Source organism: Salvelinus fontinalis, chromosome 6 (assembly GCF_029448725.1).
Source record: "Salvelinus fontinalis isolate EN_2023a chromosome 6, ASM2944872v1, whole genome shotgun sequence".
NCBI classification, from domain to species: domain Eukaryota; kingdom Metazoa; phylum Chordata; class Actinopteri; order Salmoniformes; family Salmonidae; genus Salvelinus; species Salvelinus fontinalis.
In genome coordinates, this window is record NC_074670.1 from 75530065 (window position 1) to 75556166 (window position 26102).

Consider the following 26102-nt stretch of genomic DNA (forward strand, 5'->3'; position numbering starts at 1 on the left):
CAGCTAATGTAGTCTACTACTGCATCATACAGTTACTGTAGCCTACTACTGCGTCATACAGCTAATGTAGCCTACAATATTAGTGCGTCATACAGTTAATGTAGCCTACTACTGCATCATACAGTTAATGTAGCCTACTACTGCGTCATACAGCTAATGTAGCCTCCTACCGAGTCATACAGCTAATATAGCCTCCTACCGAGTCATACAGCTAATGTAGCCTACAATATTACTGTGTCATACAGCTAATGTAGCCTACTACCGCATCATACAGCTAATGTAGCCTATACTGAGTCATACAACTAATGTAGCCTAATACCGCATCATACAGATAATGTAGCCTACAGTATAACTGCATCATACAGCTAATGTAGCCTACTACCGCATCATACAGCTAATGTAGCCTACTACTGCGTCATACAGCTAATGTAGCCTATTACTGCGTCATACAGCTAATGTAGCCTACTACTGCGTCATACAGCTAATGTAGCCTACTACTGCGTCATACAGCTAATGTAGCCTATTACTGCGTCATACAGCTAATGTAGCCTACAATATTAGTGTGTCATACAGCTAATGTAGCCTATTACTGCGTCATACAGCTAATGTAGTCTACTACTGCATCATACAGTTACTGTAGCCTACTACTGCGTCATACAGCTAATGTAGCCTACAATATTAGTGCGTCATACAGTTAATGTAGCCTACTACTGCATCATACAGTTAATGTAGCCTACTACTGCGTCATACAGCTAATGTAGCCTCCTACCGAGTCATACAGCTAATATAGCCTCCTACCGAGTCATACAGCTAATGTAGCCTACAATATTACCGTGTCATACAGCTAATGTAGCCTACTACCGCATCATACAGCTAATGTAGCCTATACTGAGTCATACAACTAATGTAGCCTAATACCGCATCATACAGATAATGTAGCCTACAGTATAACTGCATCATACAGCTAATGTAGCCTACTACCGCATCATACAGCTAATGTAGCCTATTACTGCGTCATACAGCTAATGTAGCCTATTACTGCGTCATACAGCTAATGTGGCCTACTACTGCATCATACAGCTAATGTAGCCTATTACTGCGTCATACAGCTAATGTAGCCTAATACCGCATCATACAGATAATGTAGCCTACAGTATTACTGCATCATACAGCTAATGTAGCCTACTACTGAGTCATACAGCTAATGTAATGAAAAACATAGACTAAATCACTATTGTTATGCCTTCAACTCTACTGACGCACTTCCGATCTTTAACTGTCTCCGAGCAGTGCCAGGGATAGATGTGTGTTTCCTGATTGTGTTTGGAGTTTCACTTCTGCCAACCAATCAGAGGAGTCGTACAGGAAGTGGAGACAACAGGAAGTGAAGGCACAGGCAGTTGTAGGAGTAGCACTGGCAGTAAATAAGACTAAAAGCGAAGGTAGAAGCCAGCAGTCAACCATTTTCTTTGTTGGTTTTTGTTACGTTCCCCAGTTTCTGTGTTGTTGTGGGTTTGTATGTATGTGTATATTCGGGAAATGACATCGCGAATCTTCAAGCAGCTGATTGGTGGGCCCCACTGATTGGAGCTCTGACCCCTCCCTCTCGTCAGGGGATACAGCTGGCTCTTCAATTACCAACTCCTTCTCCAGCTTGATAAAAGCCAGTGTTCCTTTGTCAGGAAGACAGCTTCTTTTAATGGCCTATGTTGGTTGTTGGTCAGTGAAAGTTTGTTAATATTATTTTGTAGCCACTCCTTCAGAGGTATGTGTATGTCAATAGGACTTGGTGTTTTTGGTTAAAGAAATGTTTCACTTAAAGTATTGGTAATTATTCTGTTTCATTTGTTCCCAGTGGGGGGAGAGGAACGCACCTTGGGAGTGTTTAGGCAAGAGGCCTGCGGGCGTACATCACCCGCCATATTTAATGTCTATGCACACTAGGTAAGACCTGGGCGGACCACCCCCTGTATTTTGGTTAGCGCGCCAGGTGCTGCTAAAAGTTAGGCAAGCAGTGGGTAGGCATGGAAGGTAGGAGGACTCTTTAATTTTTACTTTCTTTACTTTGATTCCGTCCAGCCCCTTTTCCTCACTTTACCGTGTTAAGAAAGAATAAATTCCCTGTATAAGGTATTTTCCTCTGCATCTGCCGTCCCTCCCGGAGCCTACGATCACATACATCTCAACTCCCCATGGAGAGGAAAGCATCAGGGGGTTGTGTTCCCTCCTCTAAAAGGCGTACGTAACCGCTTTTATACTGTTCATCCTCTTATTTTCCTAAATGTTTGATCAATTCAACATATTCACTCATATCTCCTCGGTGACATAGCTGATGCCCCCCCCCCCCCCCAAAACAATGTAAATGGTTTTGAGAAGTTGGGAAAAGTGCTATTTAAATCCAATCCAATAGTATCATTATTCATATCATGTGATATCATTGATAGCATGTGTTATCATTAATATCACTTACTCTATGCTTCTAGACTATTTATTTATATTGAAATAACTCAAAAAGAGAGCAAACATTTTTTTATTATTATTATCTTTATTCATCTGTGCATTCCTCTGTACAAAAATCATTATCATCAGGTTAGGGACTGGTCTGTTTGTAGTGTAGGTAATATAATACTGTACATCGCTTTGCACTTTACAATATAAAACGTAGCATTTTTACAATTACTGTACATGGGGAGGTTCCAACACATTGGGTTGTGATAACAATGGGTTTCACTATTATAAGGCCTTCCATCAGGAAACAGCAGGTTGGCTTAAACACTTACTAATCACAAGATACTGTAGAGTCTCTACTGCCTCCCCCCCACTGATTTGCTTCCTTCATATCTGCATATGAAATGGCACCCATTCATGTTCTCCTGTTGAAGAGAGACACGTTCTCCTGTTGAAGAGAGACATGTTCTCCTGTTGAAGAGAGACACGTTCTCCTGTTGAAGAGAGACACGTTCTCCTGTTGAAGAGAGACACGTTCTCCTGTTGAAGAGAGACACGTTCTCCTGTTGAAGAGAGACACGTTCTCCTGTTGAAGAGAGACACGTTCTCCTGTTGAAGAGAGACACGTTCTCCTGTTGAAGAGAGACACGTTCTCCTGTTGAAGAGAGACACGTTCTCCTGTTGAAGAGAGACACGTTCTCCTGTTGACGAGAGACACATTCTCCTGTTGAAGAGAGACACGTTCTCCTGTTGACGAGAGACACGTTCTCCTGTTGAAGAGAAACACGTTCTCCTGTTGAAGAGAGACACGTTCTCCTGTTGAAGAGAGACACGTTCTCCTGTTGAAGAGAGACACGTTCTCCTGTTGAAGAGAGACACGTTCTCCTGTTGAAGAGAGACACGTTCTCCTGTTGAAGAGAGACACGTTCTCCTGTTGAAGAGAGACACGTTCTCCTGTTGAAGAGAAACACGTTCTCCTGTTGAAGAGAGACACGTTCTCCTGTTGAAGAGAGACACGTTCTCCTGTTGAAGAGAGACACGTTCTCCTGTTGAAGAGAGACACGTTCTCCTGTTGAAGAGAGACACGTTCTCCTGTTGAAGAGAGACACGTTCTCCTGTTGAAGAGAGACACGTTCTCCTGTTGACGAGAGACACGTTCTCCTGTTGAAGAGAGACACGTTGACTATAAAACAGTTTGATTTAGGTGTGAATACGTCACCAGTCTGAGGGAAGGGATATAGTCTACCACCTCAGGTCCAGTGCTGTTCTAGATATTTGAACATGATGCTCTTTTAATTCCTCATGTTTAACCTTTTTTCCCCAGAGGTGCCAGGAGAGAGCTGGCTTTCTCTGAACACAACAGGACAGAACTGTGCTGTGTGTGTGTGTGTGTGTGTGTGTGTGTGTGTGTGTGTGTGTGTGTGTGTGTGTGTGTGTGTGTGTGTGTGTGTGTGTGTGTGTGTGTGTGTGTGTGTGTGTGTGTGTGTGTGTGTGTGTGTGTGTGTGTGTGTGTGTGTGTATGGATGTGTTTGTTCAGCAGTAGCCATCCATGCAACTTGTTCTCTCTTCTCTCTCTCCGTCTCTCTCTCCACGTGGTCTCAGCAGCTCTCCATCTCTCTCTCTCCGTCTCTCTCTCCGTCTCTCTCTCCGTCTCTCTCTCCGTCTCTCTCTCCACGTGGTCTCAGCAGCTCTCCGTCTCTCTCTCTCCGTCTCTCTCTCCGTCTCTCTCTCCGTCTCTCTCTCCACGTGGTCTCAGCAGCTCTCCGTCTCTCTCTCTCCGTCTCTCTCTCCGTCTCTCTCTCCGTCTCTCTCTCCGTCTCTCTCTCCGTCTCTCTCTCCACGTGGTCTCAGCAGCTCTCCATCTCTCTCTCTCCGTCTCTCTCTCCGTCTCTCTCTCCGTCTCTCTCTCCGTCTCTCTCTCCACGTGGTCTCAGCAGCTCTCCGTCTCTCTCTCTCCGTCTCTCTCTCCGTCTCTCTCCCTCTACATCTCTCCGTCGCTTTCCGTTCACATATCTGTCAAACAGACTGTCATTAGCATGCAGCAGCCAGGTACAGATGCCGAGAGCAGTTATGATTCATGGAGAACAGCATTTATCTGTGTCTCTTGCCCAGTGATAATACGTGTGTGTGTGTGTGTGTGTGTGTGTGTGTGTGTGTGTGTGTGTGTGTGTGTGTGTGTGTGTGTGTGTGTGTGTGTGTGTGTGTGTGTGTGTGTGTGTGTGTGTGTCTACGTCTCTGTGTGTTCTCTGAAATAGCACTGCCTCTGCTGATAAAGGTATCAGTGATAGTCATGTACTATAGACTACTATCACTGGAAGGTGTGTAGATAGCCCGCCTCTACCCTGCAGACATGGAGCTGTGATTCAGCTGGATACTGCATATAGACACTAGGGGAGCTGTGATTCAGCTGGATACTGCATTTAGACACTAGGGGAGCTCTAATTCAGCTGGATACTGCATATAGACACTAGGGGAGCTCTAATTCAGCTGGATACTGCATATAGACACTAGGGGAGCTCTGATTCAGCTGGATACTGCATATAGACACTAGGGGAGCTCTGATTCAGCTGGATACTGCATATAGTCACTAGGGGAGCTCTGATTCAGCTGGATACTGCATTTAGACACTAGGGGAGCTCTGATTCAGCTGGATACTGCATATAGACACTAGGGGAGCTCTGATTCAGCTGGATACTGCATATAGACACTAGGGGAGCTCTGATTCAGCTGGATACTGCATATAGACACTAGGGGAGCTCTGATTCAGCTGGATACTGCATATAGACACTAGGGGAGCTCTGATTCAGCTGGATACTGCATATAGACACTAGGGAAGCTGTGATTCAGCTGGATACTGCATATAGACACTAGGGGAGCTCTGATTCAGCTGGATACTGCATATAGACACTAGGGGAGCTGTGATTCAGCTGGATACTGCATTTAGACACTAGGGGAGCTGTGATTCAGCTTTATACTGCATATAGACACTAGGGGAGCTCTGATTCAGCTGGATACTGCATTTAGACACTAGGGGAGCTCTGATTCAGCTGGATACTGCATATAGACACTAGGGGAGCTGTGATTCAGCTGGATACTGCATATAGACACTAGGGGAGCTGTGATTCAGCTGGATACTGCATATAGACACTAGGGGAGCTGTGATTCAGCTGGATACTGCATTTAGACACTAGGGGAGCTGTGATTCAGCTGGATACTGCATTTAGACACTAGGGGAGCTGTGATTCAGCTGGATACTGCATTTAGACACTAGGGGAGCTCTGATTCAGCTGGATACTGCATTTAGACACTAGGGGAGCTCTGATTCAGCTGGATACTGCATTTAGACACTAGGGGAGCTCTGATTCAGCTGGATACTGCATTTAGACACTAGGGGAGCTCTGATTCAGCTGGATACTGCATTTAGACACTAGGGGAGCTGTGATTCAGCTGCATACTGCATATAGACACTAGGGGAGCTCTGATTCAGCTGGATACTGCATAGAGACACTAGGGGAGCTCTGATTCAGCTGGATACTGCATTTAGACACTAGGGGAGCTGTGATTCAGCTGGATACTGCATATAGACACTAGGGGAGCTCTGATTCATCTGGATACTGCATATAGACACTAGGGGAGCTGTGATTCAGCTGGATACTGCATTTAGACACTAGGGGAGCTGTGATTCAGCTGGATACTGCATATAGACACTAGGGGAGCTCTGATTCAGCTGGATACTGCATATAGACACTAGGGGAGCTCTGATTCAGCTGGATACTGCATTTAGACACTAGGGGAGCTCTGATTCAGCTGGATACTGCATATAGACACTAGGGGAGCTCTGATTCAGCTGGATACTGCATTTAGACACTAGGGGAGCTCTGATTCAGCTGGATACTGCATATAGACACTAGGGGAGCTCTGATTCAGCTGGATACTGCATTTAGACACTAGGGGAGCTCTGATTCAGCTGGATACTGCATATAGACACTAGGGGAGCTCTGATTCAGCTGGATACTGCATATAGACACTAGGGGAGCTCTGATTCAGCTGGATACTGCATATAGACACTAGGGAGCTCTGATTCAGCTGGATACTGCATATAGACACTAGGGGAGCTCTGATTCAGCTGGATACTGCATTTAGACACTAGGGGAGCTCTGATTCAGCTGGATACTGCATATAGACACTAGGGGAGCTCTGATTCAGCTGGATACTGCATATAGACACTAGGGGAGCTCTGATTCAGCTGGAAACTGCATATAGACACTAGGGAGCTCTGATTCAGCTGGATACTGCATATAGACACTAGGGGAGCTGTGATTCAGCTGGATACTGCATATAGACACTAGGGGAGCTCTGATTCAGCTGGATACTGCATATAGACACTAGGGGAGCTGTGATTCAGCTGGATACTGCATTTAGACACTAGGGGAGCTGTGATTCAGCTGGATACTGCATATAGACACTAGGGGAGCTCTGATTCAGCTGGATACTGCATTTAGACACTAGGGGAGCTCTGATTCCGCTGGATACTGCATTTAGACACTAGGGGAGCTGTGATTCAGCTGGATACTGCATATAGACACTAGGGGAGCTGTGATTCAGCTGGATACTGCATTTAGACACTAGGGGAGCTCTGATTCAGCTGGATACTGCATTTAGACACTAGGGGAGCTCTGATTCAGCTGGATACTGCATTTAGACACTAGGGGAGCTGTGATTCAGCTGGATACTGCATTTAGACACCAGGGGAGCTCTGATTCAGCTGGATACTGCATTTAGACACTAGGGGAGCTCTGATTCAGCTGGATACTGCATATAGACACTAGGGGAGCTCTGATTCAGCTGGATACTGCATATAGACACTAGGGGAGCTCTGATTCAGCTGGATACTGCATATAGACACTAGGGGAGCTGTGATTCAGCTGGATACTGCATATAGACACTAGGGGAGCTGTGATTCAGCTGGATACTGCATTTAGACACTAGGGGAGCTCTGATTCAGCTGGATACTGCATATAGAAACTAGGGGAGCTCTAATTCAGCTGGATACTGCATTTAGACACTAGGGGAGCTCTGATTCAGCTGGATACTGCATATAGACACTAGGGGAGCTCTGATTCAGCTGGATACTGCATTTAGACACTAGGGGAGCTCTGATTCAGCTGGATACTGCATATAGACACTAGGGGAGCTGTGATTCAGCTGGATACTGCATATAGACACTAGGGGAGCTGTGATTCAGCTGGATACTGCATATAGACACTAGGGGAGCTGTGATTCAGCTGGATACTGCATATAGACACTAGGGGAGCTGTGATTCAGCTGGCATAGAAACACTAGACTAAAGAGATATAAAGAGATTGAAACACTAGACTAAAGGGATATAAAGAGATTGAAACACTAGACTAATGGGATATAAAGCCATTGTCAGGTTGTGCTGAATTTTTGTTTTGTTTGCATACCAGCAAGTTCCCGGTCCAAACTGTCGATGAATCTCTGTAGGTCTCCTGTGTCTCCCATTCTGGCTGCAGACAAAAAGGAGAGCATGTGAGAAAGGAGAAAAAGAGAGTGCTTGAAAGGAACATTTCTGTGGAGAGATTCAGCAGTAGCAGCTCTGTGTTCACTGGCATTTCCTCCTTTGGACCAGAGCAGGAAATGGGATCCAACTCACAGAATTATAGAAGACGAATCTGCATCCCAAATGGCACCCTATTCCCTAGAGCCCTATCGGCCCTGGTTAAATGTAGTGGACTATATAGGAAAAATGGTACCGTTTGGAACACAATGAAGGAGTCAGGACACAACCCCTGGTTTAACCAAGATAGAAAATAAAATTCACAGACTCTTATTCAGCTGGCTTTATAAAAATCACATATTAAACAGCCCATAATGTAAAACTCCACTGAGCCAGTGTGGCGCCTGCAGCACATCTCAGACTGACCAACATGGATCTTACAGTGTTATATTTAGCTTATGTATGGCTTATGAATGCTTTATGTAATGCTATGTATGTCTTAAGTAGTGTTATGTATGTCTAATGTATGTCTTAAGTAGTGTTATGCATGTCTAATGTATGTCTTAAGTAGTGCAATGTGCGCCAGTATAATGGAGACAGACAGACTGGTGCCCCTCAACCAGCACTCTGTGGTCCTTCCATTAACATTATTCCTTCATCTACATTAGACAATGTGGACTCTTTCACCCAGCCACACACAGCTGCTTCTACCTCCCCCCAACCACTCTCTCCTCCCCTCAAACCACTCTCTCCTCCCCTCAAACCACTCTCTCCTCCCCTCAAACCAAACCCCCATCACACACCTATAGCAACCCTAACCCCCATCACACACCTATAGCAACCCTAAACCCCCCATCACACACCTATAGCAACCCTAAACCCCCATCACACACCTATAGCAACCCTAAACCCCCATCACACACCTATAGCAACCCTAAACCCCCATCACACACCTATAGCAACCCTAAACCCCCCACCACACACCTATAGCAACCCTAAACCCCCATCACACACCTATAGCAACCCTAAACCCCCCCATCACACACCTATAGCAACCCTAAACCCCCATCACACACCTATAGCAACCCTAAACCCCCCCATCACACACCTATAGCAACCCTAAACCCCCACGACACACCTATAGCAACCCTAAACCTCCCATCACACACCTATAGCAACCCTAAACCCCCACGACACACCTATAGCAACCCTAAACCCCCATCACACTCCTATAGCAACCCTAAACCCCCATCACACACCTATAGCAACCCTAAACCCCCATCACACACCTATAGCAACCCTAAACCCCCATCACACACCTATAGCAACCCTAAACCCCCATCACACACCTATAGCAACCCTAAACCCCCCATCACACACCTATAGCAACCCTAAACCCCCATCACACACCTATAGCAACCCTAAACCCCCCATCACACACCTATAGCAACCCTAAACCCCCCATCACACACCTATAGCAACCCTAAACCCCCACCACACACCTATAGCAACCCTAAACCCCCACCACACACCTATAGCAACCCTAAACCCCCATCACACCTATAGCAACCCTAAACCCCATCACACACCTATAGCAACCCTAACCCCCCATCACACCTATAGCAACCCTAAACCCCCCATCACACACCTATAGCAACCCTAAACCCCCCATCACACACCTATAGCAACCCTAAACCCCCATCACACACCTATAGCAACCCTATAAACCCCCACCACACACCTATAGCAACCCTAAACCCCCATCACACACCTATAGCAACCCTATAAACCCCCACCACACACCTATAGCAACCCTAAACCCCAATCACACACCTATAGCAACCCTAAACCCCCCATCACACACCTATAGCAACCCTAAACCCCCATCACACACCTATAGCAACCCTAAACCCCCATCACACACCTATAGCAACCCTAAACCCCCCATCACACCTATAGCAACCCTAAACCCCCATCACACACCTATAGCAACCCTAAACCCCCCATCACACCTATAGCAACCCTAAACCCCCATCACACTCCTATAGCAACCCTAAACCCCCATCACACTCCTATAGCAACCCTAAACCCCCCATCACACACCTATAGCAACCCTAAACCCCCATCACACACCTATAGCAACCCTATAAACCCCCACCACACACCTATAGCAACCCTATAAACCCCCACCACACACCTATAGCAACCCTAAATCCCCATCACACACCTATAGCAACCCTAAACCCCCACCACACACCTATAGCAACCCTAAACCCCCACGACACACCTATAGCAACCCTAAACCCCCATCACACACCTATAGCAACCCTAAACCCCCATCACACACCTATAGCAACCCTAAACCCCCATCACACACCTATAGCAACCCTAAATCCCCACCACACACCTATAGCAACCCTAAACCCCACGACACAGCTATAGCAACCCTAAACCCCCATCACACACCTATAGCAACCCTATAAACCCCCACCACACACCTATAGCAACCCTATAAACCCCCATCACACACCTATAGCAACCCTAAACCCCCATCACACACCTATAGCAACCCTAAACCCCCATCACACACCTATAGCAACCCTATAAACCCCCACCACACACCTATAGCAACCCTAAACCCCCATCACACACCTATAGCAACCCTAAACCCCCATCACACACCTATAGCAACCCTAAACCCCCATCACACACCTATAGCAACCCTAAACCCCCATCACACACCTGTACCAACCATAAACCCCCACCACACACCTGTACCAACCATAAACCCCAACTCCACCACCCCCAGATGAGGCTCAATAGCCCTGCAGGAGACAGGCTGTAGAAGCACAGCAGCCCAGCTTTGTTGTCTAAACTCAATTCAATGGTGATCGATGGTAATGCACTAATTGTCTGTGTAAAAGTGATATTGACTGGACTCCTACTACAGTATTTCCCATCCCTGGTCCTCCAGTATCCCCAACAGGACACCGTTTCATTGTAGCTCTTGACAAACACACCTCATTCAACTCATTGAGGGCGTGATAATTAGTTGACTAAATGTGTACTGTTGGAGGTACTTGAGAACCAGGAAATACTGTGCTAATATGACTCTAACTGGTCAGATAGCTCAGAGCTAGTTTAGATGGTCAACTGATGGGTTGGGATGTAGTGGTACAGTTCTCACTACCTTTGGGCATCACTGGTATGCCTGCAGTGTGGAGCTCTTCTTCACTGGTGTTCCAACTGTTACCCAGAGACACCTCACTGCCTGGAGGAAGGGACAGACAAGGTTAGACCATATGACACAACTAATATATGCCATCTAGTTGACACTTTTATGCAAAGCAACTTACAGTATTGGATACATACATTATTTAGGTATGGGTGGTCCCAGTAACCCACAATCCCAGCATTGCAAGCTCCATGCTCTACCGACTGAGCTACAAAGGGCCATTCTGACAGCTAATGTTGTAATTAACTTTCAGATTGAATGATTTGTTAAATAAGCTAATGCAACCCTTCATCCACAGACAGTCATGCACATCCATTCCATATAATGGAGCAAACGTGCATTAGTTGAAATGATGTTACTTTCTATTTTCATGTTACTCTCTATTCTCATGTTACTCTCTATTCTCATGTTACTCTCTATTTTCATGTTACACTATATTTTCATGTTACTCTATTTTAATGTAAAGTTGATGCATGTTCATGAGCCGAGACATGCGTATTCTCCCGCTATACTACATCTGAGTCACCGTTTAGCATAAACACCACGCGCCCTCCTCCACGTATGTAATGGACACACAACAACGACCTTAAAGGTTTAGACCTAAAGGCTACTCACTGCAGTCACTATTGTCCTCAACGCCGCTGTCGCTGACCACTGAGCCGTCGTCCCCTAGCCCGGTGCGCCGTTTGGCATCAGACAGGAGCCGCTCGTATGCGTACGGGACGCTTTGTGAAGGCTCTCTCAACTCCTCAACCACGTCAGCGAACTCCTGGAGCAGATCAGTTAGCTCCAGCTCCAAGTCTGATAGGGGATTTCGGTTTAAGTTAGAGTGAGAATAATTCAATTCGTGATTGAATATAATTACTTTACACATGTATTTTAATTAGCCTATTAATAATAGGCCTAAAGTGATTAACATCAAAAACGAAATAACCGATACCAAACAGAATCTGGCTATTTGAAATCAATCCACATTAAAAAATCTACAACAGCAGGACTAAAATGCAAGAAAAAAACGCTGCAATAATCAATAGCCTAATGATAAAAATGTCAAATCCAGCCAACACTCAGAACCCACCTGAAAAGTTGTCTGTGGGCATTCTGAAGTTTTCTGTAGACATTCTGAAAAGCGGGAATAATGCGTCGATGACTAATAGAATACTTCAACTGTTCAAGAAGTCAAGTTTCAAGTCCACACATGGGGTCTTCTGTTTATAAAGCCTCCTTAGACTCTACTCACAACTGGAAAAGACGCGCTCTGCAGCACCCAATCAGATCACTGCGTGCGCGGCTTCTGTGGTTACAGTAGTGAGTGGGCGTCTCGAAAGTAACAGTAAAGGGCGAGGGAAAAAACAAACGTGAACGAATGAACGGAACAGTCTCAGAAACCCCAAAATAGAGTCTTATGCAACTCGGAGACATTTTTCTGATAGGTTTTCCATGCGTCACAGAAATCCTCTCGATGCTGCCAATTCAGTCTAGAGTTTAAAGGAAATTGACGAATGGAATGATGAGATTTTGCAAAAACATTTTCTCTATGATTTCAACCATTATGTAGTAAATTGTAGGCCTACTGTTGCCTATTATCTATTATAAACAGCCAATCTGTCTGTCCTACTACTGTTTCCAAGGAAATCATCTTTATTAACATTACCTCACCGTAAAATCCTAATCATGAAGTTAGTTTTATCATTATTTTTGAAAATTAACCCCAAACTACAGTAACTGTCAAATGTTTGGACACACCTACTCATTCAGGGGTTTTTCTTTATTTTTACTATTTTATACATTGTAGAATAATAGTGAAGACATCAAAACTATGAAATAACACATATGGAATCTTGTAGTAAACAAAAAAAAAGTGTTAAACAAATAAAATATATTTGAGATTCTTCAAAGTAGCCACCCTTTGTCTTGATGACAGCTTTGCACACGCTTGGCATTCTCTCAACCAGCTTCATGAGGAACGCTTTTCCAACAGTCATGAAGGAGTTCCCACATATGCTGAGCACTTGTTGGCTGCTTTTCCTTCACTCTGGTGTCCAACTCATCCCAAACCATCTCAATTGTCTTGAGGTCGGGTGATTGTGGAGGCCAGGTCATCTGATGCAGCACTCCATCACTCTCCTTGGTCAACTAGCCCTTATACAGCCTGGAAAAACTTTTGACTCGTACTGTATATTCACTGTAGAATGCCCATTGTTGTAAAGTCACATGAAACTACTCCAACCAACCAACAGGGGTCACTCTAGAAGTGTGAATGAAACGTTACAATTCATGTCGCTGCCAACGTAGCCCTCTGTCCTACTGACTGACTTACTGGTGTTATGCCTACACCTCTGGAGAGGAAATATAATAGCCTTTTAAGTCATATTTCTATATTTAGTTGGACAATACTAGAATTGGAGAAGCACTCTGAGACCACAGTGATCACTTGCCATTTGTGGCCACAGTTGACACAGGTAGAATAACTGTCCTCAAACTGACTCGTTTCTCATCATGATTAACAGTAAGTATGTTACTACGGTTACAGATAAGAACCTTTTGTATGTCATGTTCCTTTCACCACAACCATTTACATAATTTTCAATTGGTAAATTCCTCAAACCACTAAACCAGAGATAAAGGGTACAGGAAGAAGGTAGAGAATACTGTCCAATCAGCTTGTTAAGTTACCTGTAGTGGGAGGGGCAGCAGGTGTGGTGCGTGTGTGTGTGTGTGTGTGTTTGTCGGTGTGTGTCGGTGTGTGTGTGTGTGTGTGTGTGTGTGTGTGTGTGTGTGTGTGTGTGTGTGTGTGTGTGTGTGTGTGTGTGTGTGTGTGTGTGTGTGTTAGCACAGCAGTGCCCAAATAAGGTGTACAACCCTGCCTCCAGCCCCAGTCTTCCTACCTACACTAGTCTGGCAGAGTGACAGGTGGGAGGGGCGGGAGAGGAGGAGCCGGTGTCAACAGTACCCAGGTAGGCTACAGGTACAGCTACCTCCAGCCCCAGTCTTCCTCCCTACTCTTAGCAGAGGTGGAGGCAGAGGAAACCCAGACAGGTGTCATGTGTGTAGGCTACGGGCCATGTGACGGATGAAAATATGAACTGGGCTCTACTCCTTCAGGTCAGTCAATCATTAGAGAATTTCCTTATGACTTAATTAATGAATCACTGTAGGGCAGTTTCTTTCATATCATCTGTCATATCATATATCATATCTTGTATCTATGTATTTGTCTAATAAATGAGTTCACCAAAAGGTGAGGGAACCTCTATAGGTCAATATGAGTGCAGTGTCTTTGACTACATCTTGTCGTTCATGCATTGACACAAACTGATTTATAGTTTTCTCAGAAAGCTAATAAAGTATGGCCGTGTTATCTTTGACTACATTCATTCGTAGCCTGTTAGTTTAGTTACTCTGGCAGCATAGTATTATTGTTGATCATTACTTGGTCCTTGTTTTGGGTAGCTCTCGATATGACAGGGAGCTAGTGAATGGGTAATGGGATATTGTTGAGGAAAAGTCACAAAGTCCTTGAGTTAATGGGTTACTGTTGTGACTGGGAGCACATGAAGAAGAAGACCCTCTTTACACTCCTTGGGTGTTGAAAGAATAATGCTTGAGGATAGCTATTATTCACTATTAATATGGAACATCGTCATGTAAATATGTAAATTGTAATGTAAATTATGTGCATGTGTTTTGTTAAGTGCTTTTTTCATAATTATTCTTTATAATTCCACAAGCAAGTTTTGTCGTTAGTCATGGTGCAGTAGGTTTGAATAGTAAGTGGATGGAGGAGGGGGTGTGAGATTAACGTACTACTGCGCACACACAGGATCTGGCCCCAATGCCACCCTAAATAGTGCACAATTCATTTTTTACGCTATGGGCCCTGGTCAGAAGTAGTGCACTGGGCCCTGGTCAGAAGTCCTGCACTGGGCCCTGGTCAGAAGTCCTGCACTGGGCCCTGGTTAGAAGTCCTGCACTGGGCCCTGGTCAGAAGTACTGCACTGGGTCCTGGTCAAAAGTACTGCACTGGGCCCTGGTCAGAAGTCCTGCACTGGGCCCTGGTCAGAAGTGGTGCACTGGGCCCTGGTCAGAAGTCCTGCACTGGGCCCTGGTTAGAAGTCCTACACTGGGCCCTGGTCAGAAGTACTGCACTGGGCCCTGGTCAGAAGTACTGCACTGGGTCCTGGTCAAAAGTACTGCACTGGGCCCTGGTCAGAAGTCCTGCACTGGGCCCTGGTCAGAAGTCCTGCACTGGGCCCTGGTTAGAAGTACTGCACTGGGCCCTGGTCAGAAGTACTGCATTGGGCCCTGGTCAGAAGTACTGCATTGGGCCCTGGTCAGAAGTGGTGCACTAAATAGGAATAGGGTGCCATTTAGGACTCAGGCACAGTCCCTTGTTTTAAAGTAGCCACTGAGGTACAAATGTCCCTGTTAATAATATATCATTAAAGGAAGGAAGATTTTTCCGTCCTAGCCTACTTCAGGGGGAAATTCCAAGGATCATCATTTCCTCATATGAATGTTTTTCCTCCTCACAACAATTTTCTCCAGTGTTTTAAGTTCCCTGTTCAGGTTCTCCTTTAGAATGTGGTACATATCAGTGATTTACTTCACACTAATGTCTTCTAGTGTTCCAAGTCCTACGTTTTCACTTCTATGTTCTCCTTTAGAACGTGCTGGTCACGGTCCATCTCAGGCAGATCCTGTGCTACGGTTCTGTTCGGATCTCGGTTCCAGAGGAGCAGGAGGCTGGGGTCCGGGTCGGGTCCATCGGGTTCACGTTCCCCCCCCTTTACCAGCTCCTGACCCAGTTCTACCTCAGGGTGGACCAGGAGACAGGGGATGTCTACACCACTGACAACAGGTGGTTATTTATGGCAACTCATTCTAGATGTGGTTGCCTACAGGCCTTCTGACTGTTTCTTTACATAACTGGATGGATTTCTGCACTTTTTTGACATTTGTTATTGCTGTATGTTTTTAATGTATAGCTGCTGCTGATAAAGACACTTCCTCTTGACTAGTAGCAAAGTAAGTATCTACACTATGTGACCAGAAGTATGTGGACACCTGCTCGTCGAACATCTCATTCCAAAATCATGGGCATTAATATGGAGTTGGTCCCCCCTTTGCTGCTATAACAGCCTCCACTCTTCTGGGAAGGCTTTCAACTAGATGGTGGAACATTGCTGCGGGGACTTGCATTCAGCCACAAGAACATTAGTGAGGTCGGGCACTGATTGTTGGGTGATTAGGTCTGGCTCGCAGTCGGCGTGCCAATTAATCCCAAAGGTTTTCGATGGGGTTGAGGTAAGGGCTCTGTGCAGGACAGTCAAGTTCTTCCACACCAATCTCGACAAATAATTTCTGTATGGACCTCGCTTTGTGCACAGGGGCATTTTCATGCTGAAACAGGAAAGGGCCTTCCCCAAACTGTTGCCACAAAGTTGGAAGCACAGAATCATCTAGAATGGCATTGTATGCTGTAGCGTTAAGAATTCCCTTCACTGGAACTAAGGGGTCCAAACCATGAAAAGCAGCCCCAGACCATTATTCCTCCTCCACCAAAATTTACAGTTGGCACTATGCATTGGGGCAGGTAGCGTTCTCCTGGCATTCGCCAAACCCAGATTCATCCATCGGACTGCCAGGTGGTGATTCATCACTCCAGAGAACACATTTCCACTGCTCCAGAGTCCTATGGTGGTGAGCTTTGGCATTGCGCATGGTGATGTTAGGCTTGTGTGCGGCTGCTCGGCCATGGAAAACCATTTCATGAAGCTCTCGAATAACAGTTATTGTGCTGACTTTGCTTCCAGAGGCAGATTGGAACTCGGTAGTGAGTGTTGCAACCGAGGACAGACGATTTTTACACCTTACGCGCTTCAGCACTCGGTGGTCCCGTTCTGTGAGCTTGTGTGGCCTACCACAACCGCGATAACAGTACTTACAGTTGACCGGGCAGCTCTAGCAGGACAGAAATTTGACTAACTGACTTGTTGGAAAGGTGGCATCCTATTACGGTGCCACTTCAAAAGTCACTGAGCTCTTAAGTACGGGCCATTCTACTGCCAATGTTTGTCCATGGAGATTGCATGGCTGTCTGTTCGATTTTACACACCTATCAGCAACGGGTGTGGCTGAAATAGCCGAATCCACTAATTTGAAGGGGTGTCCATATACTTTTGTTTATATAGTGTATGTTGTAACAGTAATTTATCCATCTATCTATTGCAGGATGGACCGAGAGGCCCTGTGTCCTGACCAACCCCAGGCTGGGGAGTGTATCGTCCCACACGACGCCATCGTAGGCCCTGAGGCAGAGCTGGTGAAGTTCATGGTAGTAGTAGAGGACATCAATGACCATGCTCCTCACTTTGACAACACTGAGATGCATCTGAGTGTCTCTGAGGATGTGGCTGTAGGGACCAGTTTCTTATTGGACGACCAAGCAGAGGACAGAGACATGGGACGTAACGGACGGCTGCAGTACCACCTAGAGGGAGCCGGTGGGTTTTTCAGTGTGACAGTAGAAGAAGAAGCAGCCATTTTGTTTTTGGTTGTGCGACAAGGACTAGACCGCGAGAAGCAGGATCTTCATGAGATGACTGTAGTGGCAACAGACTGTGGTTCTACCCCACTAAGCGCCACAGCAACGTTATTCATAAAAGTGACTGACGTGAACGATAACTGCCCAGAGTTTAGCCTGGACAGCACCCAGAAGGTGGTCATTACAGCGGACACACCCAGAGACACAGTAGTAGCCAGGGTCAGAGCCACGGACCTAGACCTGGGCCCCAACGCTGCCATTACCTACTCCCTCAGCCCCAAGGTCTCAGAACGGGCCAGGGAACTCTTCAGTCTGGACAGTCACACTGGCCTGATCAGCCTGAGAGGGGACCTCAGAGACCGCCACAGTGACAGTGTTAGTGACAGGGGAGAGGAGGTGGTGTTGAAAGTGTTAGCCAGCGGCCCCCACTGCCCCCCTGCAGACACTCAGGTAACCGTATCCCTGCTCCCTGCGCCATACCAGGAGAATGGCATACAGATCAGGTTCATAGCAGAGCATCAAAACCAGACGATAGTGTTGCAGGAAAACCAGCCCCCCACTGTCTTGGCTTTGCTAGAGCTACCGGGGGATAGTAGTGTTAGAGGCTCATCGTATCTCTCCATTGAAGGAGAGGTGCCGTTCTCTTTGAGCCTGCAGAATGGCAAATACCTCCTGTCGACATCAAAGCCCTTAGACTACGAGGTGAAGAGTGAATATCATGTTTCTGTAGTGATGCGTGATGGTGTTGAAGAGCCTGCAGCTCAGGGCTTCCCCAGGAGAGTGATCCAGGTTAGGGTGGTGGATGTGAATGATAATGCTCCACAGTTTCTCCAGAGTCACTATATGATAGACATAGAGGAGAATAACCCTCCTGGGGTGTCTCTGCTGAGAGTCAGGGCGCAGGATGCAGACAGCGGTCAGAACGGGCAGGTCACCTACAAACTGGGTCGACCGTCACACACGGCGGCAGCAATAGCCCTTTATAGAATCGACCAGAACACAGGTCAACTGACAGTTTCTGTACCCCTGGACAGGGAACAACAGGATGTTCACAGACTGACAGTTGTAGCCAGAGATAACGGCTTTCCTCCATTAGAGTCCTCTGTGATGGTGACAATCACCGTCCTGGACCAGAATGATAATGCTCCTGTCTTCCTCACCCCTCACTTCATCTTCTTCATCCCTGAGAATATACCTCCCCTGTCCCGGGTGGGGAAGGTGGGGGTATCAGACGTGGACGCAGGGCTTAACGGGGAGGTGGAGGTGAGGGTGGTGAACAGCAGTGTCGGCCCCTTCGTCATAGACAACGCCCAGGGGACGCTGCGCTGCATGGCCGATATCGACCGCGAGAAACAGGACCGCTACGAGTTAGATCTCTTCGCCACCGACAACGGGCGCCCGTCACCTCTGACCTCCATCGCCAGGGTAACTGTGTTCATCGAGGATGTCAACGACAACCAGCCCCAGGTCATCCTACCCAGCAGCAACCTGTCGTGTCTCACCGTCTCCACAGGGACCACCACGGGCACCATGGTAACCAAGATCTACGCCATCGACAAGGACTCAGGGTTAAACTCGGAGATCACATACACCATTGCAGCGCGGGAACCACCAGGCACCTCTCCATCATCCCATCACCACGGTGACAGCAGCAGCAGTCCCTTCCAGCTGGATGCTCGGTCCGGTAACGTGACCTTAGCCCAGAGACTCATGGGTAAGGACCTGGGGATGCACCACCTGTTCATCGTGGTGTCTGACGGTGGGAAACCAGCGCCTCTCCACACCACCGTCTGGGTTAACCTGCTGGTCAACGACACCTTGGAACCATGCCACCTGGACACCATGCCCAGATCCCTGCCCTACAGACTGGCACAGACGCCCTCCGAAACACCCTCCGAGATGCCCGTCTGCGACAGACACGCTCAGTTGATCCTGATGCTAGGCCTGGGCATGATGGTGGCCTCGCTCTGTCTGTTTCTGGTGACGGTTGTTTTATACATGAAACAGAGGAAGACGTCTAGAGGGGAACCACAGCAGAGGAGGGGGATAAATGAGGAGAACCAGATTCCTCTACGCATTTCGGAGAGATATTACTCAGGAGAAGAGTTATAACGAGAGAGAGGCAGTGCCTGTTCTGACTGGACTCTACATTATGAATTGTTGACGTTTCTTGTATACCTTTTTAAAAGTATGAAATCAGTTCTACAATTAAATACATTTTCACTATTTTCACACAAAGGAGTCTCTCTCTTTCAATATTCTAAGATGAAAAGCTCTGGTTAAATGTCTGATACAATCCAATATACATTTTATCAAGCTAACGAATGAAGGACTGAGGAAGTAAAGGACACCGCTTTAAGGTGAGGTGATGAATTAAGGAACATCATTGATAACAAATGAAAGGAACCTTTCTCTCTTCATTTGCCGTGAGGTTTATATGTAATTTACTTCAGCAAATTGTAGACTAAAATTAGCAGTAGAAGCTAACCCAAAGTAATACATCCAACAGCAAACAAAACAAGACTGTGTGACTTTGATTATATGCCAAATAGCACCCTATTCCCAACATAGTGCCCTACTTTTGGAATGACTCTGGTCAAAAGTAGTGCACTATATAGGGAATAGGGTGTCATTTGGGACAGACACTATATCTAAATCAAAATGTGAGTGAGACTGAAAACTGAGAATTTCAAGGAAATCATGAACTAGATATGTGACCTGTCAACAGAGGCAGACATTGATGTTAAATAAGGGATTCAAATTCTAAACGGGTCTCGTATGTAAGTGTGAGAAGAAGAAAACACAGAGTGAAAGTGGTTTTAATCACAAGATCTTTATGTTCCGTTTCCATTATCTTTAGCCTGATCACTAGTGAGATCTTTATATTCTGTTTCTATTTTCTTTAGACAGTAGGTGAACTGAATAGTCACTCACTGTAAACCTATAAGACCATGAACTGTCTGTGTGGGGTATCAGGTGTTAAGCAACTGTACGCTAGTCCCTTAATGACGACAGTGAGGAGAGAAACACAGAGCAGCTCTAGTCCCTTAATGACGACAGTGAGGAGAGAAACACAGAGCAGCTCTAAGCCCTTAATGACGACAGTGAGGAGAGAAACATAGAGCAGCTCTAGGTCCTTAATGACGACAGTGAGGAGAGAAACACAGAGCAGCTCTAGGCCCTTAATGACGACAGTGAGGAGAGAAACACAGAGCAGCTCTAGTCCCTTAATGACGACAGTGAGGAGAGAAACACAGAGCAGCTCTAGGCCCTTAATGACGACAGTGAGGAGAGAAACATAGAGCAGCTCTAGGTCCTTAATGACGACAGTGAGGAGAGAAACACAGAGCAGCTCTAGGCCCTTAATGACGACAGTGAGGAGAGAAACACAGAGCAGCTCTAGGCCCTTAATGACGACAGTGAGGAGAGAAACACAGAGCAGCTCTAGGCCCTTAATGACGACAGTGAGGAGAGAAACACAGAGCAGCTCTAGGCCCTTAATGACGACAGTGAGGAGAGAAACACAGAGCAGCTCTAGGCCCTTAATGACGACAGTGAGGAGAGAAACACAGAGCAGCTCTAGGCCCTTAATGACGACAGTGAGGAGAGAAACACAGAGCAGCTCTAGTCCCTTAATGACGACAGTGAGGAGAGAAACACAGAGCAGCTCTAGGCCCTTAATGACGACAGTGAGGAGAGAAACACAGAGCAGCTCTAGGCCCTTAATGACAACAGTGAGGAGAGAAACACAGAGCAGCTCTAGGCCCTTAATGACAACAGTGAGGAGAGAAACACAGAGCAGCTCTAGGCCCTTAATGACGACAGTGAGGAGAGAAACACAGAGCAGCTCTAGGCCCTTAATGACGACAGTGAGGAGAGAAACACAGAGCAGCTCTAGGCCCTTAATGACGACAGTGAGGAGAGAAACATAGAGCAGCTCTAGGTCCTTAATGACGACAGTGAGGAGAGAAACACAGAGCAGCTCTAGGCCCTTAATGACGACAGTGAGGAGAGAAACACAGAGCAGCTCTAGGCCCTTAATGACGACAGTGAGGAGAGAAACACAGAGCAGCTCTAGGCCCTTAATGACGACAGTGAGGAGAGAAACACAGAGCAGCTCTAGGCCCTTAATGACGACAGTGAGGAGAGAAACACAGAGCAGCTCTAGGCCCTTAATGACGACAGTGAGGAGAGAAACACAGAGCAGCTCTAGTCCCTTAATGACGACAGTGAGGAGAGAAACACAGAGCAGCTCTAGGCCCTTAATGACGACAGTGAGGAGAGAAACACAGAGCAGCTCTAGGCCCTTAATGACGACAGTGAGGAGAGAAACACAGAGCAGCTCTAGGCCCTTAATGACAACAGTGAGGAGAGAAACACAGAGCAGCTCTAGTCCCTTAATGACGACAGTGAGGAGAGAAACACAGAGCAGCTCTAGGCCCTTAATGACGACAGTGAGGAGAGAAACACAGAGCAGCTCTAGGCCCTTAATGACGACAGTGAGGAGAGAAACACAGAGCAGCTCTAGGCCCTTAATGACGACAGTGAGGAGAGAAACACAGAGCAGCTCTAGGCCCTTAATGACGACAGTGAGGAGAGAAACACAGAGCAGCTCTAGGCCCTTAATGACGACAGTGAGGAGAGAAACACAGAGCAGCTCTAGTCCCTTAATGACGACAGTGAGGAGAGAAACACAGAGCAGCTCTAGTCCCTTAATGACGACAGTGAGGAGAGAAACACAGAGCAGCTCTAGGCCTGAAGACTGAGATCTGGTTCATACAAACCTGGGTTCAAACAGTATTTGAAATCTTTAAAATACTTGATCTATGCTTAATTGAGCTTGTCTGCCGCAACGGAACCAATAGAATAGTACCTGAAACATGCAAACCCCGCCCATCTGGCACTCCAGGGAGCCTCAAGCAAATGCTCAAAGATTGTTTATGATTTCAAATGCTATTTGAACCCAGGTCTGGTCTAAACTGAGGTAACGGCCCAGGTTAAGTTGATTGGAGCTTTCTCCAATTTCCCACTCTGACTGATGGCTGCTCTCAGGTATTTAGACACACTAAGGGTTTAATGTTCCTCTTGAGGGGAGGTGATGAAAGTTCCTCCAAGGAGCTGCTTAGAGGACTGCAGGAGGCCGAGGGTCAGGTAGGGAGGGAAGGTAAGGAGGTGTGGTGAGGAATGGGGAAGGCAGGAGAGACAGGTGAGGTGTAAGGATGCAGTGAGAGAGACAGGGGAGACGCTGGGTCAAGGCAGGACAGAATAGGCAGTGGGACGGAGTGAGGGGGTGTAAGTTGCATATGGACAGACAGGTGAGAGGCTGGGGGGTAGATGGGGGAGGGGTTGTATGGGTCAACAGACAGGTGAGAGGCTGGGGGGTAGAGGGGGAGGGGTTGTATGGGTCAACAGACAGGTGAGAGGCTGGGGGGTAGAGGGGGAGGGGTTGTATGGGTCAACAGACAGGTGAGAGGCTGGGGGGTAGATGGGGGAGGGGTTGTATAGGTCAACAGACAGGTGAGAGGCTGGGGGGTAGAGGGGGAGGGGTTGTATGGGTCAACAGACAGGTGAGAGGCTGGGGGGTAGAGGGGGAGGGGTTGTATGGGTCAACAGACAGGTGAGAGGCTGGGGGGTAGATGGGGGAGGGGTTGTATAGGTCAACAGACAGGTGAGAGGCTGGGGGGTAGAGGGGGAGGGGTTGTATGGGTCAACAGACAGGTGAGAGGCTGGGGGGGGTAGATGGAGAGGGGGAGGGGTTGTATGGGTCAACAGACAGGTGAGAAGCTGGGGGGGTAGATGGGGGAGGGGTTGTATGGGTCAACAGACAGGTGAGAGGCTGGGGGGGTAGATGGTGGAGGGGTTGTATGGGTCAACAGACAGGTGAGAGGCTGGGGGGGTAGATGGGGGAGGGGTTGTATGGGTCAACAGAAAGGTGAGAAGCTGAGGGGGTAGATGGGGGAGGGGTTGTATAGGTCAACAGACAGGTGAGAAGCTGGGGGGGGTAGATGGGGGAGGGGGAGGGGTTGTATGGGTCAACAGACAGGTGAGAGGCTGGGGGGGTAGATGGGGGAGGGGTTGTATGGGTCAACAGACAGGTGAGAAGCTGGAGGGGTAGATGGGGGAGGGGTTGTATGGGTCAACAGACAGGTGAGAGGCTGGGGGGGTAGATGGAGAGGGGGAGGGGTTGTATGGGTCAACAGACAGGTGAGAAGCTGGGGGGGTAGATGGGGGAGGGGTTGTATGGGTCAACAGACAGGTGAGAGGCTGGGGGGGGGTAGATGGGGGAGGGGGAGGGGTTGTATGGGTCAACAGACAGGTGAGAGGCTGGGGGGGTAGATGTGGGAGGGGTTGTATGGGTCAACAGACAGGTGAGAAGCTGGAGGGGTAGATGGGGGAGGGGTTGTATGGGTCAACAGACAGGTGAGAGGCTGGAGGGGTAGATGGGGGAGGGGTTGTATGGGTCAACAGACAGGTGAGAGGCTGGGGGGGTAGATGGGGGAGGGGTTGTATGGGTCAACAGACAGGTGAGAGGCTGGGGGGGTAGATGGGGGAGGGGTTGTATGGGTCAACAGACAGGTGAGAGGCTGGGGGGGTAGATGGGGGAGGGGTTGTATGGGTCAACAGACAGGTGAGAGGCTGGGGGGGTAGATGGGGGAGGGGTTGTATGGGTCAACAGACAGGTGAGAAGCTGGAGGGGTAGATGGGGGAGGGGGAGGGGTTGTATGGGTCAACAGACAGGTGAGAGGCTGGGGGGGTAGATGGGGGAGGGGTTGTATGGGTCAACAGACAGGTGAGAGGCTGGGGGGGTAGATGGGGGAGGGGTTGTATGGGTCAACAGACAGGTGAGAGGCTGGGGGGGTAGATGGGGGAGGGGTTGTATGGGTCAACAGACAGGTGAGAGGCTGGGGGGGTAGATGGGGGAGGGGTTGTATGGGTCAACAGACAGGTGAGAGGCTGGGGGGGTAGATGGGGGAGGGGTTGTATGGGTCAACAGACAGGTGAGAGGCTGGGGGGGTAGATGGGGGAGGGGTTGTATGGGTCAACAGACAGGTGAGAGGCTGGGGGGGTAGATGGGGGAGGGGTTGTATCGGTCAACAGACAGGTGAGAGGCTGGGGGGGTAGATGGGGGAGGGGTTGTATGGGTCAACAGACAGGTGAGAAGCAGCAGCAGCAAGGCACACCACCATCTCAAGTCACAAAGCGAGCCCTCTCTCCATCACCCGATATCTGCCATTCTCACTTCACTAATGTAGTGTTAGATCACATTTCACCCAGCCAGGACAGAATGAGCTGTACTGTACTTCTAAAAGAAGTAGACTAGTTCTTCTGCTGTTGTCAGGAGCCTTGATCAGAAGGGTGCAATGTTACAGAGCCCACTGTTAGAAGAGCATTCTGTAGACCAGGTGTGATTGTCTGTTATAGAATAGAGTCGTGTCAGCTCTCTTCCCTGTCAAAGGCCCTGTTCAGGACAACGTTACAGAAGAGACCCCTGACATGTTACCAGGTGTAGACCAGATGTGATTATAGAATAAGGAGTCGTGTCAGCTCTCCTCGTCTTTGAGACGTTCTGACTGTTTCACCTTACTGAAGTGAATACTTCCCAGGTGAGAAATGTGATATGATAACTGCCACTGTTCTTATCTTCAGGTACTCCGGCAGGCCCTCATTCCTTAGTATCCAGTCTATTCCTTAGTATCCAGTCTATTCCTTAGTATCCAGTCTATTCCTTAGTATCCAGTCTATTCCTTAGTATCCAGTATATTCCTTAGTATCCAGTCTATTCCTTAGTATCCAGTCTATTCCTTAGTATCCAGTCTATTCCTTAGTATCCAGTCTATTCCTTAGTATCCAGTCTATTCCTTAGTATCCAGTCTATTCCTTAGTATCCAGTCTATTCCTTAGTATCCAGTATATTCCTTAGTATCCAGTCTATTCCTTAGTATCCAGTCTATTCCTTAGTATCCAGTCTATTCCTTAGTATCCAGTCTATTCCTTAGTATCCAGTCTATTCCTTAGTATCCAGTCTATTCCTTAGTATCCAGTCTATTCATTAGTATCCAGTCTATTCCTTAGTATCCAGTCTATTCATTAGTATCCTTAATATCTGTAGACTGTTGTTCGTAGGGAGGGAAAACATCAAACAAGACTTACCTGCATGTCACAAAGTTAAGAAGAATCAAAATGAAAAAGGCTTCAGGTTGCAACATGTCCAATTAGCACAACAAGATGAAACAGAACACAGAGACTACAAATCAATGTTTACTATATATCCAGCTTTGAAACAATACAACTGTCATAGAAACAATTCCTGTTCAGTCAGTTCTCTCAGCTTCTTCACAAGTTAAGACAGGTGA

The 26102-nt window shown here is 47.3% G+C and overlaps 2 protein-coding genes across 2 annotated transcripts; one reads left to right on the forward strand and one right to left on the reverse strand.

Moving 5' to 3' along the window:
• Positions 1 to 2531: 2531 nt before the first annotated feature.
• Positions 2532 to 12468, reverse strand: LOC129858425 (regulator of cell cycle RGCC-like). The gene is made up of 5 exons (XM_055927638.1): positions 12280 to 12468; positions 11817 to 12002; positions 11157 to 11237; positions 7914 to 7976; positions 2532 to 4461 (listed from the first exon to the last, which is right to left on the reverse strand). Exons 1-5 carry the CDS (start codon positions 12320 to 12322, stop codon positions 4454 to 4456), a joined length of 381 nt encoding a protein of 126 aa, XP_055783613.1. The 5' UTR covers positions 12323 to 12468; the 3' UTR covers positions 2532 to 4453.
• Positions 12469 to 13968: 1500 nt separating this feature from the next.
• On the forward strand, positions 13969 to 19974 carry LOC129858424 (protocadherin-20-like). Its single transcript, XM_055927636.1, has 3 exons — positions 13969 to 14306; positions 15869 to 16062; positions 17436 to 19974. The coding sequence occupies exons 1-3, from the start codon at positions 14283 to 14285 to the stop codon at positions 19858 to 19860; spliced, it is 2643 nt and encodes an 880-aa protein (XP_055783611.1). The 5' UTR covers positions 13969 to 14282; the 3' UTR covers positions 19861 to 19974.
• The last annotated feature ends 6128 nt before the right edge of the window (positions 19975 to 26102 follow it).